Raw genomic sequence first — 19453 nt, 5'->3', positions numbered from 1 at the left:
CGATCACTGTGGTTTACAGATGTCTTTGCAATCTGTCCATTGTTATGGTTGTGGTTAGAGCGGTTTTCGTTTACTTTGAGAGACCTGTCTCGATTTAAGGCGGGTAAACTGAAGGAGTCCACACCCGATGTCGAAGAGCGAACTTTATTTTCTACTTCACTTATATTCTTGAACGTCAGTAAATATAGCAGTTAAACGATGCGTTGCTTCCTGCTAGATCTCATTAAACGTACGCAAGAAAATGCACCCACTGGCAGGTTCGCGTCATCTGGCTTCGGTAATTAACCTGCATGTTCTATTGAAAACAAAGCTCTCCAGGACGCATGCATTGAAACAAAAGCCGACAACTCAGTTATTGGTGAATGTCCGGATGAGGTGAGTGTCCAGCGGCAGAACCACTTTACGGCATAGGCAGCAGAGCAAAGCGATATGAAGGTTGTTCACCCTAGCTGTAAATGGCGCTTTTCTGCAATCATTCAGAATCGGTTTGGTTTGGTTTGGTTTATGGGGTTTAACGTCCCGAAGCGACTAAGGCTACGAGAGACCGTAGTGGAGGGCTCCGGAAATTTCGACCACCTGGGGTTCTTTAACGTGCACTGACATCGCACAGTACACGGGCCTCTAGAATTTCTCCTCCAACGAAATTCCAGCCGCCGCGGCCGGGATCGAACCCGCGTCTTTTCGGTCAGCAGCAGAGCACCATAACCACTGAGCGACCGCGGCGGCTATTCAGAATGAAATAGTGTTATATTAAATCTCTTCCTGTTCTTTTCGGGGGTACTGTTTTCGTGAACAAGAAGTAATGAGAATGAGACGACACCCAGCGCTAACCTTACCATCTCGGTCACTACAGGAACGGATGTGGTCGTCGAATACGTCATTGCCTAGTAACGTGATAGCAAAAATCAATTAGAATGCCTGATAAAAGTGTGTACAAAAATACATAATCTTAAACCTTCGAGAAGGCTTTTTACAAATTCTTAATGTTGCATTGAGAGCTCAGTTCAAGGCGTCATCATTTATATAGCAAAAAAGAAAGCCAATGTGTGGTGAGGGCACTCTTTGAATCTAACAAAAGGAGGACGACAAACTTGCAGTCACGGGCGTCGGATTTAGCCGGGGAAGCATTGCACATAAGCTGCAATACACCATATCTTTGAGGTAGCTCCTTGACATAACGGGCTGTCGCCCCAGCATCTCCGGTAGAAATTTTGGAATAAGGCTTTTCAGGCACTGGATATAGGATGAAAAATCCGCTCTGCTCACCTCATACATTGCCAGTTAAACAGAAGTTTTGTTTTTGCTTTTGTCGTATAGCTGATTGGCATATTCAAGTGAGCCTTCTATTAAGCATTTTTATTTTTTTCATTGAACGAGGCAAAATACGACACCTTAGCACTTAGCGCCCTCTACCTTTCAGATATAAGGTCATAATGGTTTATTATTTAGCCTACATGCGCCGTCGTATGTCAACTGCAACTGCTTTAATGACTGATGTGATTGGTTTTCCTGGAAGAGAACTAGAAATTCAGAAGTGAGCCTTGGTGAAATAGAAAACGCTCAAAAAGGCGCTTATTTCTGCACGCTACATTCTTACAGTTCTAGATTTAAACAAGTATTTCTTGCTTGAAATTGGTTTTCCTTCTTTATTTATGCTACGTTTCAGAATTTTTCCCGCCAGTTGTAGCGACAAAACAATTTTAGTAGCAGGCTACGCATGGGGCAAAACGCAACACTGTGTACTCTCCATGGCATAAAGTAACAATAATGGCTTTGTTGCTGGCACTTAAGCTCAGGGTAATTCATCGTCCATGGCACAAAAATCTTCTTAGCTTGAAGCCATGCCGCGATAGGCAGAGTCGATGTGTGCTGTTTAAAGAAGGAGAACGCGGTTTACAGAAAATCGCGTTGCTTCATTGGGAATAAATGTGACTGTAATGTAAGGTTTCCTTACCACTGTAAGCTAATGAGTACGCGTGTAATTGGAAATGAAGGAATTTTTAATTAACCTCAAAACAGAGCTCCCGATGAGACAATGCTTTCGCATTTAAAGCACGTAAGTAGTCTTAAATGCGCTCTATAATTTTATTGGTTCTGTTCTATTCACATTATTTTTCAACAGGAAGAAACAAAGCGTTCATTTTACGCCCTAAAGTTTGTAGGTGAGAGCAAAACTTCTATCACGAGAGGCGATAAAACTGAATTTTTTGGCAGAACGAAATGAGACTTCACGCTGTAAGTCTCGAATAAAAGCGAATTTTGTTTCGGTATAGTTACGCTCTCCAAAATTTTCATTCTTCCATAACACCGCCGATTCAGGTTTAGCCTGTTCAAGTATCCAAGCTTTAGCGTCGATGGCTGTCATCTTTACTTGTGATTTCTCGGATCGAGCAAAATTCGTTTGCAAATCTGTGCTGTGGATTGTTTCATGCAACAAGCTTCTCTATTCCAAAATAGGTGCTGTACACACCCTTTTCTTTAGCTAGGTATCGAGCAGTCGTAACGAAATATATAAAGCCCTAACAGGCCAATTATCAAGCTTATATACAGCCTGAAATTACTTTCCGACCCCTTAGTTTTTTGTATATCATGCGTTTAGCACGTATCCTGTAAAAAAAAAAAAGTGCAGGAAAATTTCGTGATGCTGTCACTTTCTGCGTTGCATTTCTGGAGCACATGTCGTGCCCAATGCATTGCAATGAGAGCGTGTATTCCTCATTGTTTTGTATACTGCCACTTAAAGTCGCTTCGTCAACACGTCGGTCTCCTGAAGAAATTCCCTTCCATTGCGATTTCTGAGGCAAGCGCTCGCGGGTCAAAAGTGCGGGTAAACAACGCGTGTTGCAGCGCAGGCTATTGCGCAGTCTGCTCACCGAACCGAGAGATGGCAGCACTACGGCATAAGTTCGGCGCGCGCAGGCGGAAACAACGCAGTACCTCTTCCCTTCTACCAATTCAGGCGAATCGAGAGGAAGGGCGAGAAAAGAAGTTAAAACGAAAGAGGGAAAGCGCCGGATTCAGAAGCCGAAAACCCCGGTAAGAGTTCAGCCTATTGAGGGACTTTAATTCCGCCAACTCGCTCGGCCTTCTCCGTGACGCGTTACGGAGGCAGCGGAGCTGGCAGTGGTGCGTTGTCTGGCGGCCTACGCATACAAAGCGCGCCGTGGAGGCGTCAGTCCGAAGCTCCAACTTGAACTCATTGTTAGCGTCTCAAGCCGAGCGGTTGCCTTGGGGGGAAAAAAACAGTGCGTTGAGGCGACTGGTCTTCTACTACCTGTTTTATTCATTTTTTTTTTCTTGAGGCACAGCAAGCCTTTGTTACTGTGTTTCTGTTAACGGGTGCGGAACATTCTGAATCGGCGATTCGGCTACCTTGTTGTCGCGTTGACCTGGACAGAAGACTACTCAGCTATGGATTTCAATGCGAGCATCACCTCTGGACAGGACACCGATTTGGATCCTTACTACTTTTATCAGGTGGGATGTACGCTATGTTTCTCATGTTCCGACTTTTCCCTGTCTGACAAAAGCCTACATGCCTGCACTTTACACTGTATAAGCAGGCATAGAGTTGGCACTTTCTCTGCGGGGCTGAAATTTAAAAAAAATTAAGCGCCAGGTTCGGGGAGGATCTTCATCCTTATTTTGTTAGTGGCTCGTCTCCATCTCGGCCGGGGAGGAGGAATGAAGTGGCTGAGGCTTTCTTCGATTAATCACAGTACCTTTATCTTTTTTCACCAATTTTTCTAAGTGACTGACTTTTTATGTCGAAATCCGCTACTTTCTCTTCTAACTCGATACCAGACATTATTTCACAAGCCTCTTCCATCTCTTTTACTTGCCTGCAAAAAATGATGTTCTGAAACTTCTTTAGCATACTGGAAAAGGCGCATGAGAAAATGATTTTTTCGGCTGAAGCGTATTACACGATTTTTGTTTAGGCGCCAAGTACACGTTAAATAAATGTACCTGGAATTGATTTTCCAGCTAGTCAATAAAAGCGTCAGCATCATTGCTGAATTGAGATAAGCCCTAAGTATTGGGAACTATATTTATTTGTTTATTTATTTATTTACATATACTCTTGCCTCACAGAGCAAGACATTACAGGAGTGGGTGTATACACAAACAATGATCACAATGTAGCAATAAGTGTGCAACATGAAGCAAAGAAAATAACACACTATCACATATGGTGTTGTAGTTGATTGGCAAATTCGTCATGCGGCAATGCATCAAGTCAACTATCCAGTTAATTTTCCATTTTTATAGTGCGCGAAAAAACAGAGTATTTGTAAGCATAAATGGATGCCTGTAATGGAACTAAGTTGAGCGGTCTATTGCGTCGCGTGTGTGGTGCACAAGAATGGGAGAACTGAATTGGAGCTTGAGCAGATCAAGTGCCAAGTATAATCTTGTGGCGGAGAATGATACCGTCGTGCATGCGCCTGTCAGCAAGATAAGATATAAGTTGGTGGCATGTGTCGAGGGCGACAAATTGCGGTCATAACGGCGATCAATAAATCTGATTCCTCTTTTTTTTTCAACGGATTCAAGCAGTTTTATCTCGCACTGGTGATAGGGTGACCAAACGGCCGAGGCATATTCAGAAAGTGGTCTAACCAACGCTGTAATTGTGAATTCTTTGGGGCTATTTTCAAGCTGCGTTTTAGGAAATGGTTTTCTCCGCGCTTTTGCGCAGATTATTTCAGGCTCTATAAGCCTGAAATATAAAGACTTAGCCTGAAATTATTTCAGGCTCCCTAAGCGCAACATCACACGGCGATCTTTTCGCGCCACTTTATTTGCTTTAAAGTCCTCCTTTTCGCGGGGTATCATAAAAGGGGCGCTTTCCTTTAGCTCTTTTAAAGAAAAACTTTGACGCTGGGAAACAAAAGCAGACTGTATTATCAAGCTGGAGGTCAGGCGGTAGGTGACATGCCATAGGTTCTAGGAATAGCAGGGGAGAGTTATTAGTAGAGTTCGCAGATAGAAATAATTTACGGATCATGAATACCTTCTTCCGGAAGCGACCCAACAGGAAGTGGACGTGGAAGAGCCCCAATGGTGAGACTAAAAATGAAATAGACTTCACACTGCGCGCTCAGCTTGGCATCGTAAAGAATGTGGTGGTCCTCGGAAAGGTCCGTTGTAGCGACCACAGAATGGTAAGGTCTCGTTTTAGCTTAAATTTGAAAAGGGAATGGAGGATTCCATCAACGAGACAGCATCAAGAGGGAAAGCAGAGGAATTCAGGATTTCGCTGCACAACAGATTTTCCGCTTTGCCTGAAGATGACGACCGTAATGTTGAAACAATGAACGATCGCCTCACAGATATTATTACGGAGTGCGCCGTAGAAGTAGGCGATAGGATTGTTCGATAGGATACAAGGAAGCTATCTTAGGAAAATAAAGATCTGATTAAGAAACGACAAAGCATGAGGACGTTTAACTCCATAGAGAGAATAGAGCTCGCAGAGCTGTCGAAGTTAATAAATAAGCGCAAGGTAGCCGACATCAGTAGTTTGACATGGAGAAAATCTGGCGTGCTCTAAAGAGGGGAGCTAGCCTAAAAGCAGTGAAGAAAAAACTAGGCTTAGGTAAAACCCAGATGTATGCGATAAGAGACAAAGAGGGCAATGTCGTTGGCAATATGGATAAGATAGTTAAAGTAGCCGAAGAGTTTTACACAAACGGCGATTGCAATCAGAATATTAGTGAGAGAGGCAGTCGAGCACAGCAATGGGACATCCCGCCAGTAACGAAGGAAACAGTAAAGAAAGCCTTACGAGCAATGCAAAAGGCGAAAGCAGCTGGTGAGGATAATATAACAGCAGATTTGTTGAAGGATGGAGGAGAGGTTGGGCTCGAAAAACTGGCCACACTCTATACGCAATGCCTTCTGACCTCGAGTTTACGCAGAGCCTGAAAAAACGCTAACATTATCATCATTCATAAGAAAAGAGACGTCAAGGACTTGAAGAATCACAAACCGATCAGCTTATTGTCTGTTGCCTACAAGGTATTTACAAAGGTAATCGCTAATAGGGTCAGGACAATCAAAGACTTCAATCAACCAAATGATCAGCCAGGCTTTCGTAAAGGATACTCAACAATAGACCATATTCACGCTAACAATCAGGTGATAGAGAAATGTTCAGAATATAACCAGCCCCTATATATAGCGTTCATTGATTAAGAGAAAGCATTCGTGTCAATAAAAACCTGAGCAGTTATGCAGGCATTACGGAATCACGGTGTAGAAGAGTGGTATGTGAAAATATTAGAAGATATTTATAACGATTGCACAGTTACTATAGTTCTCCATAAAATTAGCAATAAAATTCCAATAAGGAAAGGTGTCCGCCAGAGAGGCACGATATTGCCTATGCTATTCACTGCCTGTTTACGGGAGGTATTCCGGAGCCTGAAATGGAAACAGTTGGGGATAAGAGTTAATAGAGAATACCTAACTAATCTGCGATTCGCGATGGCATTGCCTCACGACGTGAACTGCAAAGCATGATCAATGAATTAGACATTTAGAGCAGAACGCTGTGGCTAAAAATTAACATGCAGAAAACCAAAGTTCAGCAGTCTCGCAACAGAACGGCATTTCGCAACTGATGGCGTGGTGCTGGAAGTAGTAAGACAATATGCCTACTTAGGTCAGGTAGTGACCGCTGATCCGGATCATGAGAGGAAAATAAGTAGAAGAATAAAAATGAGGTGGAGCGCGCAGGTTCTCTCAGATCATGAATGGCAGTTTACCAATATCCCTCAAGAGAAAAGTTTACAACAGCTGTGTCTTACCGGTATTCACCTATAGGGCAGAAACGTTGAGGCTAACAAAGAGGGTTCAGCTTAAGTTAGGGACAACGCAGCGAGCTATGGAAAGAAAAATGATAGGTGTAACGTTAAGAGATCGGAAGCGGGCGGAGTGGGTGAGAGAACAAACGCGGGTTAGTAACATCCAGGTTGAAATCAAGAGGAAGAAGTGGGCTTGGGCAGGGCATGCAATGCGAAGGCAAGATAACTGCTGGTCCTTAAAGGTAACGGAGTAGATTCCAAGAGAAGGCAAGCGTAGCAGGGGGCGGCAGTAGATAGGTGGGCGGAGGAGATTAAGAAATTTGCGGGAATACGGTGGCCGCAACTGGCGAAGGACAGGGTTAATTGGAGAGACATGGGAGAAGCCTTTGCGCTGCAGTCGGCGTAGCCAGGCTGACGATGATAATGCTGATTAACAGCGGTACTTTTAGCACAGAAAACAGTTAGGCCTTTCGCGCAAACAGCACAAAATGCTTTTGTACTGCTAATACAAGAGCTTTCATGGTGCTAGTTGGCGCTATTTGCTTCGAACAGTAGGCTTAAAGAACATCTTGCACCCCTTTTTAGCCTTCTGTTCTCCTCCTTCATTCTAGAGAAAATGGCTTCCTTTGAAGTAGAGGCTGACAGCGCAGTGAAGTCCTTCTTTGCATTAATGCCAGCTGCTTAGACACGGACTCCTTATTCGACATTCAGAAATTTTCAATACGTCTGAGTTCTTGGACAGTAATGTAGTCCTGCAGAAATAAGATGGGACCCGTTTTTGTCATCTCGTGTCTTCCCTATCTTTGATTAAGAAAGCATGTTTAAATATTCCATTAAAACGTTTTTCCTTTGTTTTTGAGAAATCTATAACACGCTTGAGCTGAGACGCGCCTTGGTTAATTGCTCGGCACATTGTGACACCAGTCACCTCTGTTCTTTTGTAGTAGGATATCATTTCATTGAAAGAGATTTTTATTATCCGGTTCTGGGCCACTGTGGTTATGGACGCAGATATTTTTGTGCAGCGCAGATGTGCTTTGATTTTAATTCGATTGGGAACTGGAGCGCAAAAGACCTTAACAGAGCGCTTCATACAGTCGTAGTAATGAAGTTCTAGAAGAACCATTTTCTGATGGTGGAGAGAATACAAAAGATAGGCGGGTAAGAGCAGAGCTTGATTTTCAGATGTTGCACATGTGAGGACCATGACAGTGACCTGTCAGTCGTCACCCTCAGAAATTCATGGCTTGTGACGTACTGTATTGGGGCGCCAGCAACTTTCAGCACGTAGCACGAAAGAGTGCGCCTCGAGAATACGATTGCTGAGCTTTTATCTGGCGACACGGCGAGACCGCGCTTACTTAAGAATGCTTCAATGCTGCCTATTGCCCTCTGTAGTCGGGAATGCACAATACGCCTATTGCGTCCTGAACACCATATACAGATGTCATCTGCATAAAGGGAGATTTCAACTGTCGGTGGCAAGCATTTTTCCAAGCCAACAAGTGAGATATTGAAAAGGGTGAGACATAATATCTCCCCCCCCCCTCCCTGAGGCACTCCGCGAGAAGTTTGATGCAGAGCTGTGTCACCTTCACTTGTTCAGATAAAAATCGATATTTCGTGAAGACACTCACGCACAAGTCATACATTCGTCCACAAATGCCAACTGATTGTAAGGCTGAATGCGCTTAAATTCATTTTAAAAAAAAACTACGGACCATCTAGCCCGAACAGAACTTTTGTTAAATTGCCTCATGTGTGACGCTATCAAAGGCTCCCTTCACGCCAAGAAACACAGGAATAGACAGAGACCACTCTGTTTTGCTGCATTTGACACAATTGGCTAGGGCAATAACGTTGCAAATGCTGCTGCGTCCCTTTCAGAAACCAGACATGGCCGAAGGATAAATTCCTATATTTGTCAGGTCCCAGGTTGGGCGGGAGTGCTCTATTTTCTCCATTAGTTTTCCGACGAACCTTAAAAGCGTAATGGGACAGTAGACGTTTAAGTCAGTTTATGGTTTTCCAGGCTTGAGAAGAGGTATGACACGCGCACGTTTCCAGCACGTTTCAAGGCAGCTGGACTCCCAGGAGTTGTTATAAACTGCGAGCAGCTGAACCTTGGCCCTAGTTATCAGGTGAGAAAGGGTAGTGTAGCGTACACAGTCCGGTCCTGGATAGGATCAATTACTGGTAGCTGCCAGAGCCGCATGAAGCTTATCCATGGCGAACTGGTCGTCAATGAGGGCGGTGTTAGGTGAAGGGCTAAAGCTTTGGGGAGGTAATGGCACAGATATGACTGTTAATTGAGTAATGATCTCAGAACAGCAAGTCTTCGCTGCGTCGAGACGAGAAAAATTCGCATTCACAGCTACGCACTCAATAGGATTTAATAGCACGGGCTGACTACACTGCTCTATACCTTAGAGAAAGTCTTTCTGGGATCAAGCTTTGCGCTGAAGGATCGCCATTCCCGTCTTGCGAGTTTGTCCAAATGGCACTGAACATGTTTCGGTGCGCGCCTAGCAGCGCTGATGTCTTCACTTTTATTCGTCCTGCGTGCTCGTCTCTCTGCTCTGCGGTGAATTGCTCGAAGTCGCTAATATTCAGCATCGATAGTTGAGTACAGTTTTGGTAGGGTCATAGCTTTAAGTGCTGGACGTTTTAGCACGTGCTACAGCATGAATGAAGTTTTCATAATCAAGGTGTGAGAGCTCCAATTATTCTACTGTGTCAGTGAAAACGTCCGAATTCGCGTAGCGTACCTCACGCCGCTGGGAACTTGAAATACACCAACCTTAATAATGCACGTAGGTAGATGATCACTGCCATGAGATTCTATGTCGACATTCCAAGTTGTTGAAGACAAGAGATTCGCAGAGATCATAGAAATGTCAAGGGCACTGGATCTTGCACCTTGATAAAAAGTGTACAGACCGTTGTTGAGTAATGTTAACTTTTTATGCTGTGCAAAATAAAATACCTGTTGCCCTCTGGCTGTTGATCTCGTGCCTCCCCATGCAGGGTGGTGTGCACTGCAGTCTCCTGTTATGATGTACGAGTACAAAATGCTGGAGTACTGAGTACAATATGCTGGAGTACTGAGTACAATATGCTAAAGGTGGTCACGTCAAAGGTGGCCCGCGGGGGTATGTACCCGACCATCACTGTGGACAGGTTCATGATCTTGACGGTGGCTGCAAGATATTAATTTCATGAGTCGGCAGTTACCGGTTGTGGGATGGAGGTGACGTCTTTCCGGACAGCCAAAAGAACTTTGTTGATGTCAGTGCTGGTCATGGAGTTCTGAACTACATAGTCTTAAAGACGAATAGTAGTACGCAGACGGGATTCTGAAATGGCAATGATCGGGAAACGGTGTTTTGAGACAAACAGTCGGAAATCAGGCAGTCGTGCACAAACGGTGCCGGCATTCCATTGGAAGATGGCGGCCTTGTTACGGTTGCTTTGCACGCTAGGGAGAGTAGCTAGTCTATTGACTGCTACCGCCATTGTGCAAGTAGAGGTGAAATGAAGTGAAGGATTTGTAAGGATGGCCTGCACCACCGGCAAGGAATGTGGTGTAAGAAAAGCGCGGGCAGCGTGAACAAGCGAGCCCAGTAGGGAGCTGGTACTCTCGAAGTTTTGGCAAATAGACCCTTCGCGCGAGTGGTTCGAGGCTGCATACTGCGGTTGCCGTGGAGTGTTCACATGTGTACTCACTACTGGAGGTGGCTCAACGTTTTAACGCGATTGATGAGGAGGGAACTCAGCCTCGTCCTCAATGCGCAGTTAACTTGCTTTATCTATGCCCCGATGATTGAGAAGCTTTATTAACTGGCGATGAATTTTTTCTACGGCGACTTCTCCGGATTCGATTTTGCTCAATTAAAGAAATTTTTGCTAACTTGTAATCTGTATTATTAGAGTTCTTGTACTTATAGATGATCTCCTCCTTTTGGTAGGCAGTGCAGAGGATAAATGTCGCCTCATGATGCTTAGCGCAGTTAGGACAAAGGGGGTTATCACTTGCACATTCATTTCGGTCATGGCTGCCACCACAACGGAAGCAGCGCAAGGCAAGTCGGCAACCGCTAGCAACATGGCCGAAGCGCTGACATTTGGTGCATTGGCGGGGTTCCTGGACGTACTCGTACATGGTACCTTGTATTGCCGAGAATAACGTATTGCGGCGCAGATTCTCTCGCCAATACAATGCGATTGTTTTCTGAATTACAAAGGCGGCAGACAGATTTGATCGGAACTCTCTGTAGATCAGCCGAGTAGATGTCTGACTAAGGAAGCTCCAGGGGGACGCCCTTAATGGCACCCATACCGCAGTTGCTCGGACGGGGCTCATAGGCTTGAACTGCAACTCCAGCTATGCTTCTCATTTGCAAGAGGCGTTCAGCGGCGTGCACTGTACGGGTGTCAGCTGTCAGAAGGCTTAGGCGCTCGTTAGGACGAACTTGAAGAACGCCATCTGGAGCCATATATTCGAACCCTTGCCTCAATGTCAGTGGATTGAAGCGGGTAATTCGGTGCCCGGAACCCACTGGCTTGATGACAATTGTAAGGTTGTGTTTAGGTGTTTGAGTCACGTTCGGAGTGTCTACAGTCCACAGTGACCGCTTTGAGCTGCGGCGACGCTTTGAAGGCACATAAATAAATCTCTCAGACCCTTCTCCGGACTTCGCAGTAGTGTCCATGTAAATGATACTACAAGCATCTCGCGAATCAGAAAAATCGTCGTTACCTGAAGGTAGCGGCAGATCACTGCTCAAGTTGTAAGCTTCAGGGGTGCGATGTCCATGAGGATCTGGATATGCTAGTCCTGGTGCAGCTGGAGCAGAAGGGTGACTGCAAGGTACCAGGTTTGAGGCAGCGGTAGGCCTTGCACAGCAGGCTGTTGAGTTATGCCTGACAAAATGCCAGGGGAACATTCAGGTGTTGAATCCGGGTGCGGCACCGGTGGAGCCGCACCCACCGCCGGAATCATGCCAGAATGTAATGCAGCGCAAGTTATATGGACACAAATGTTCAGCACCGATGAGAAATCCACCACAAAGATTGGCAGAGACGAGCGGACACAGCCCAACAGCTGCCTGGCTTCCACCAATACAGTGCTGCCAACCCTAGGGATTTTTCCCTGGATCTAGGGAAAATGAACGTCGTTTAAGAGAAAGGGGATTTTTATATAATATAGAGAAATTTCATTTGCTCGGAGAATTCTTTTCTTTCTCCCTCGACCGATTGAGCTGAAAGAATCGTATAAATATCTGGGAATCACCGTCTCTCCTGATCTCTCATGGCGCGCTCATATTAGTAACATCATTTCAGCATCAAATAAAACACTAGGTTTCCTGAAGCGTCGCCTCCGTCTTGCCCCTCCTGAGGTAAAGCTGCTCGCGTACAAATCATTGCTAAGACCAAAATTAGAATATGCATCTGCCATCTGGAACTCACATCAAGTATATCTAATCAGTGCATTGGAATCTGTTCAAAATCGTGCCGTCCGGTTCATTCATTCCTGATACTCGTACGACACCAGTGTTTCAACTTTTAAAGTGAAATCCGGATTGTCACTACTTTCATTTCGTCGCCGCATCGCTAGCCTTGCTCTTTTTCACAAGTTTTTTTATTCTTCTCTGAATCAAGCACCGTACATCACAGCCGCAGCACGCATATCTCACCGCACCAGTCATCCACTGCAAGTTGCACGCCCACCATCGCGCACTACTACTTTTTCTGCATCGCTCTTTTCTCGAACAGCTTCAGACTGGAACGACCTTCCCTATGACATCGTCGTCATCGCTTCGTCATCTGTTTTTCAAGCGCGTGTAACAGATCATCTTCAATGCTAATCATTGCTGTTTTTTGTTTCACATTTTTAAGTGTATCCCCCCCCCCCCCCCCCCCGTATGTAACACCCCCTGGAAAGGGGGCCTTTAAGGAATAAAACTGAACTGAACTGAACTGAAGACAGTACAAGCTTTTCGTTGTTTTTTCTCTACAACTGACGGCGGCCCGCGCAACACCGCCGCGCGCTCAAGTAAAACCTGTTTCACGTGGAGGTGAAAACGCTTTGTTGCTGCAGCGCAAAAGCTGTTTAGAGCCATCGCCGCGGCTCCAGCAGTAAGAGCGGCGATGTTCCAACAAGTTAAAAAAATTTTTCGGCGGTGCGCTGCTCAATTTTCAGTCGCTTGCATGCATGTGAACCAGCCTTTACACGGACGTAGTCGGACGTGTACGATCCCTGATGTGGCACCCGCTGATGTGATCTGGCGCGCCACCGTCTTCCCTCAACACTCGCGCCCCTTCCTCACGCTGCATTGGGAGCTCGCTGCACGACGTGAAATTTCTATTTAGTAAGCATATCTGCATGTTTGTTTTGATAACTAGAAAAGAGCAAGGGCGCCATTTTTTTTAGGAGTGCCGTGTTGGAAATCGGAGCTAGTCTAACTAAGGGAACAATTGCCGGTTCACCCGCCGCGGTGGCTCAGTGGTTGTGGCGCTCGGCTGTTGACCTGAAAGACGAGGCTTCGATCCCGGCTTCGGCGGTCGAATTTCGATGGAGGCGAAATTCTAGAGGCCCGTGTACTGTGAAATGTGAGTGCATGTTAAAGAACCCCTGGTGGTCGAAATTTCCGGAGCCCTTCACTATTTCATTCCTCATAGCCTGGGTCGCTTTGGGACGTTAGACCCTCCAAATAATAAACCATAATTTCAAGTTCCATGACGACGAACAAAGTGAGATGAGGTCATAAGAGGCATACAAAAGCCGATCACTGCTTCATTGTTTTAATTGACTCAAACTGTTACGTCAGCCACCCTCTAGAGCAATCGCAGCAAAGGAACAAGCAGCTTTCATATCGCAGTTTCCATACACTCCTCCAGCGGCCTTCAGGCATTTTGTACACGGTATCCTTCAGCTGAAGTCTAAACCGACGCAACATGAGGGAAAAAAAATTCAGTTAATTCCACATGCCGATACATGTTTAATAATATCTTGCGTACAGTGAAAAAAAAAAGACATATACGGTATACAGCCTTTAATTTTTAATTTCCACAGAGCGCTATGGTTTATCTTACAGCTTCATTTAGAAGTTCTTCATTTTACATCCTTCATTCTAAATTTACAGCTAATTTGCTTACCAGCATCTGGTAATAGCGTAGCTGCATGATAAAACTTTCCTGCTGAACTATGCATAAATATACAATTTTACAATACACAACTGAACACTATTTTTCGTATCTAGAGAAATCTAGGGAATTTTTGGTTGCAAATTGGGGGAGAAGCGGCTCTGGAGGTTCGCAGCACTGCACCAATAGTTATTCTTGTGTGCTGATGCTAAAACCTGCGATTACCACTGCATTGCACAACAGGCTGTGGATGTTAGTAAAGTTGCAAATCGCAGCTTTTAGTCGAAGCGACCATACATATTCGTGTTCTGTTGTGTGAACATAAATTATTTCATTCATTTGTTCCACAGGAATGTGGCTGACTGTTTAGTGATGCGAAATTTCACGTCATTATGCTGGCTTTTAGTTTAGCTTGATTAGAGAAGAATGCGCGAGAATTATTTTTTGGTGTTTTTCTTTATACCCAAGTTTGCTTTCGCCTTTTGAACCAAATATTTTCCCAAAGTACACTATCTAAAGCACATTAGCAAAATGTATACAAAATAATGTTGTAATAAAAAGTAAGGCGCAACTTCGGTACGTGGGAAAGCGGATGTTCGTAAATCAGCCAAAGTGCAAACAAGTTAAGACAGAAAGGGAGACGCGCTGACACAAGACTGAAGGACGTCGGAGACTACAGACAGAGGCCAATTTTGTTGCTGCATGTCAGCGTCTTTCGCTACTTTTAGCCACGCCTATTTACACAGGGATATCGGTGCCATTTAAATTTGGTGGTCGTCTACTTGATACCTTGTTCGTTTTCGTTTTGGCGCAGTAAATGGCATAAAAACTTAAAGACCATCTATTTTGACACGGTGGCGTGGTATTGCTTGTGGAGAAAAGTGAGGCACCTAGCAATAGAATTAGTAAGGTTCTTTATTTTTTGAAGGCAACGGACATAAAATAAGGTGGGAGATGCAGCTGGGGTGCAACGTTCATTGATAATTAAGTGCTTACATTGATACCTGGATATCTTATTTGAGCCCCTTTTTTCTAGTATCGTGATTTTTCGCTACTGTAGCAATACACTGGTCACATCAAGTTGCCGCGCTTACGTTGGAATCGCTTATTCATATTAAACGCGAAGTGGGTAGGACGTAACGCGGAGGAGACCTCAAACAGCGCTTTCTGACAGCTCAAGCTTCATTTTGGGGTGCGGCAAATTATTTATTCATTTAGTTTTCCTTTTTCTTTCAGTGATTGACGAGCTTTTCCCTTCCTTCCATCGTTTAAGAAACAATTTTAAGTGCGTATTCTGGAAAAAATATCCAGTTCTTAGAAGTCTTTGCTCTGTGTTGACTGATATGATACTGGGAAGTCTGTTAAGTACATTTCTCGAAAGAAAGTCATTCATTCGACTCATTCAAATGCGCATGAAGACCGCCATTGCTTGGTGGTGATGACAGTCGGGCTGGCTGCCTTAAGAGGAGGCGCGGGTGTACTCTCCCGCTATCTTCCAAGCCATAGCCGCAACCAATCCGCCGCCGAAGGACTCAGCAGCCTGGCAACAGGCGCAGCGCATTAGCCTAGTTTTTCTCACTCGGGGTTGTGCGCTTCAATGGACTTTGTCTAGGAAGCGAAAGTTCCTCTCTATTGAAGAGAAGGCACGAATTATCAACGCGGCATTTAGCGGCAGGAAAAAGAGAGATCTTCCAGCGGAACTTGGCATATCACAGAGGACGCTGTCAAAAAGATTGCCGAGCTCTTCCTATGGCGACATCCGCGAAGCGGAAAAGCTGACTCAAACGGCTCACGAGGACCTTGAGAAGGCTCTCTACACGTGCTTCCTCGGCGTGCGCGCAATGAAGATGCCGATCAGCGGAAACATGCTGCAGAAAAAGGCGCTTGGCTATGTCTGTATGCTGGGCATCGGTGATTTCAAGGACAGCTCAGGGTGGCTGACCTGTTTTAAGGCCAGGCATGAAATCGTTGGTACTTCAGACGCCGACGCTGGATCTGCTTGGACGACAACTGCTGTGCCGGAATTAATGGAGAAGTATACCCCATCAGACATCTACAGTGCCGATGAAACGGGACTTTTCTAGGAGCTCCTCCCCTTCAAGACGCTGCACATGAAGGGCCAGCCATGCAGCGGAGGGAAGCATAGCAAAAACGTGTGACTGTTCTCCTGTTCTGCAACATGGACGGGTCTGACAAGCGCGGCCAACTGGTGATCGGCAAAGGTGCGAGACCATGGTGCTCGCGGCCTCGCACGTTTTCGCTTCGAAGCAATTTTTCGCGCACCCCGTCAGTTTCGTTGTTGCGAGGTTCAACTGTAGAACGTAGTACATGATATCCTCTCAACTATGTCTGCAGAGCCCTAGATATCGCGCAGGGAGTAGCCAGTTTTTATTATCCAGCAACTGAAGGCGAAAGCTTTGAGTTGTTATAGAAGACGAACCAACAAAAGCTTTTTTCTATTTATTTTTGACTGCTGCAGACGAGCACTCCAAACAGGCGTGTCGTAAACACAATGCGTAATGAATATATTAGCTACGCCAAAAAGAACCACAGAAGGACCACAGAAGAACGAGCGACCCCGGCTCGTAAGTGACATGGCGATGGTGATGATCATACAGATACTTCTGTGCTTGCTAGGACGCTTGTAGCCGAGTACGGGCGATGTGGCCGACACGAGAACAGTTGAAGCAGATGGGCCTGTCGTCAGGTGTAGGCCACTCAGAGGGCTTGCGCGGTCGAGGGGCGGTGTAAACAGGCCGGACAGGGTAGAGAGGAGGGACTTCAGGCACTTGGGAGGGATGAAGAGCAGCAACAGAGTTTAAACCTAAGTTAGCAATTTCCTGTCGCACGACGGCTTGAATAAGTGGAAGGGACAGGGGCTGGTTGGCTACGGGTGTTGCTAAGGAAGCCGGAGCAATGGCTTCAAGCTCACGGCGTACAATACGGGTCACGTTCTCAGGTGAGGTCGGCTGGTTCCGAGAACAAAGATCTTGGCACGACGAAGACGCAGCCGTGTTGGGCAGGCGTGCGATATGCTGGGTGATCCGTCGGCTTTTGGCGTCCTCGAAGCGGCGGCACTCTTTTATGATGTCTGCAATCTTGTCAAAGTTTTTTAAACGAGCAGATTGAAGGCGTCGTCTGCGATGCCCTTGAGCACATGGCCGACTTTGTCAGCCTCGCTCATCTCTGTATCCACGGTGTAGCAAAGAGCCAACACATCCTGAATATAAGAGACGTAGGACTCCGTGGATGACTGGGCGCGACTTGCGAGATCTCTTTTTGCGGCAAGCTGCCGACCGAGTGGTTTGCCGAAAAGGTCGATAAGTTTCTGCTTACAGTCATCCCAACTGGTCAATGTCTCTTCGTTGGTATCGTACCACTTGAGCGCCATGCCCTTAAGGTAAAAAACGACGTTCGCAAGCATGAAAGTTTGGTCCCACCGGTTGTTAGCGCTGCACCGTTCATACTTGCGAAGCCAAGCCTCGACGTCAACGTCGTCGTCCCCAGAGAAGGGTCCAGGATCACGAGGGTGAGTGAGGACGACGGAGGACACCGATGCTGCCGAATCTGGAGGAGTTGTTTCCGTCATTGTCGGCCGTGGAAGGTAGCGGCGGCGTGAAAGGTAGGTCGGGGGTGGAAGGTAGCGTCCGCTGCGTAGTTCCGTCTTGTCGCACCTCCACCAAAGATGTTACGGGGAAATGCTATTTACATTTATTTACAAGCCGTAGGTGAATAGTTCCTAGCCGGGAGCACCAGCGCGAACAGGAAGCACCATCAACCTCTTCTTCTTCGTTCGTCCCTTTCACGCGGGAGTCCACTTCGTCTTCCACTTCCACTGCGTCGTAACAATATATTTCAATCGTGTCTCATGACGTTTGCATAATGTTCACGACCAAGGTAGCAAAGTGGACGCTTATATTTTTTTGTAATAGAAGATATCGGCAACATGGTCCACTCATTTTCATTTCTTGTTTTTTCATCACAGATGCATAACTGAATGAAATAATGTTGCTTAGCGTGAAAGAACCACTGGCCCTAAAAGGATGGTGGGTTTAGGGTAGATAAGCTCGTGGAAATTTTTCCATCAGTAGAAGTATGCCCAATGTGTTGGGGCTGCATGACTTCTGATTTGTAGCATTTCTGCATCCTGATCTGTTTTTCGCTTTAGTGTTGACATGTTTGCCGTGACAGCATGTGACGAAGTGCGGATGTTATCCGTTAAAATATCAGCACTGGGCCAAGCAACTCCACCGCTGTAATTGGCTGCAGTTAATTCTTTCGTTATGCCTAAATCACAGAAAATGTAAATTAGGCTTGCGAATATTGTTCACGTTGGCTGAGCAAGCTTTTCTCTTGCGCCAGTAAAAATCACCAAGGAAATATACCGTTAATTGGCCAATACTAAACATGTCCTCGTTAAGGCCTATAAAAATTTTGCAGAAGAATTGCAGAAGAGTTGAAATCTGGGTTAGTTGGTACATACTGAAGAAAACCAGCGAAAAAGACAGGGACAAATCCTCCGGGACTTCCTTCGGATCTCTCTCGGATACACAAAACGCGGCCAAAAAGATATGTGAGAGATGTCCGCAGGAGTTTCTTCGCACTTCCTGGGGATATCCGCATCTCCTTTCAAGACTTCGCAGAGATATCTCTTATATATCTATTAGTTATTCGGGTATCAAGCTTCGCGTCACTGGCTGCTTTTTGATTTAGAGAGCTGCCGCCTCTTAAAGCATCCATTACGTTACACATAAATTAAAGTTCCCCGGACATCTGAGATTGTTGAATATGTGCTGCTTTTATAAGTCTATGTGCTCATTGTTGTTCCCTGAGGTCTACGCCGTAGCGTTTTGCTCGTTTATGTCCTTCATCATTTGTTGCGGTTCTTCCAATAAATTATTTAACACTAAAGGTTTCAGTGAAAACCTCTTCGACGAAAGTCCATCTGGTTGGGCTCTGAAAAAAATTGAGAAATACTGACACCAACAAAACATCTACTTCGAGCTATTATTGGTGTCAGTATTTTCCAACTTCTGTTAGCACTCCATGAGATGAAATAAAATGGAAGTTACTAAGATTCATTTAAGTAACAGTAATGCTCCACCATAAGCTTAAATACGTGCACTGCACGCGGAAGGCGTTCGCCACTGATCTTCAATTGCAACGCTTCTTTTTAACACCTAATTTTATCAAATCGACCAACGTACCAATCTGCCCACCAAATCATGGCTATTTAGACGAGTTACGGGCACTGGAGAGATTGCTTTGCCTGCAGTCGCTTCGAAAGGGCATGTGTTTTGGCGCGATGTGGGCTGAATTTGTTGGGCCACAGCGCCAAGGTGAACAGAGTTTTCGAAATTCTAAAAAGTGATACGGATATAACTTACGGTGGGCTACACGCTTCCCATTAATTAAGTAGCCTAAGGTTAACAGTTAAAAATTTAACAATTCAATATCAGTTAACCGGCTAGTTAGCTCACCTTAGCTGTATTCTG

General features: G+C 45.5%; 1 protein-coding gene across 1 annotated transcript in view; it reads left to right on the top strand.

The window, feature by feature from the left end:
* The first annotated feature begins 3009 nt into the window (after positions 1–3009).
* Positions 3010–19453, top strand: part of LOC149346425 (cardioacceleratory peptide receptor-like) — an 80381-nt gene continuing 63937 nt past the window's right edge. Inside the window, exon 1 of the mRNA XM_089586430.1 lies at positions 3010–3477. Coding sequence (XP_089442556.1) covers positions 3412–3477 — 66 coding nt within the window. The 5' untranslated portion in view covers positions 3010–3411. The remainder of the gene's footprint in view (positions 3478–19453) is intronic.

This window comes from Amblyomma mixtum, chromosome 4 (assembly GCF_055824585.1).
Source record: "Amblyomma mixtum isolate Tamu chromosome 4, ASM5582458v1, whole genome shotgun sequence".
NCBI lineage: Eukaryota > Metazoa > Arthropoda > Arachnida > Ixodida > Ixodidae > Amblyomma > Amblyomma mixtum.
The sequence above is the reverse complement of the archived record's forward strand: the minus strand, read 5'-3'. Positions and strand labels throughout refer to the sequence as shown.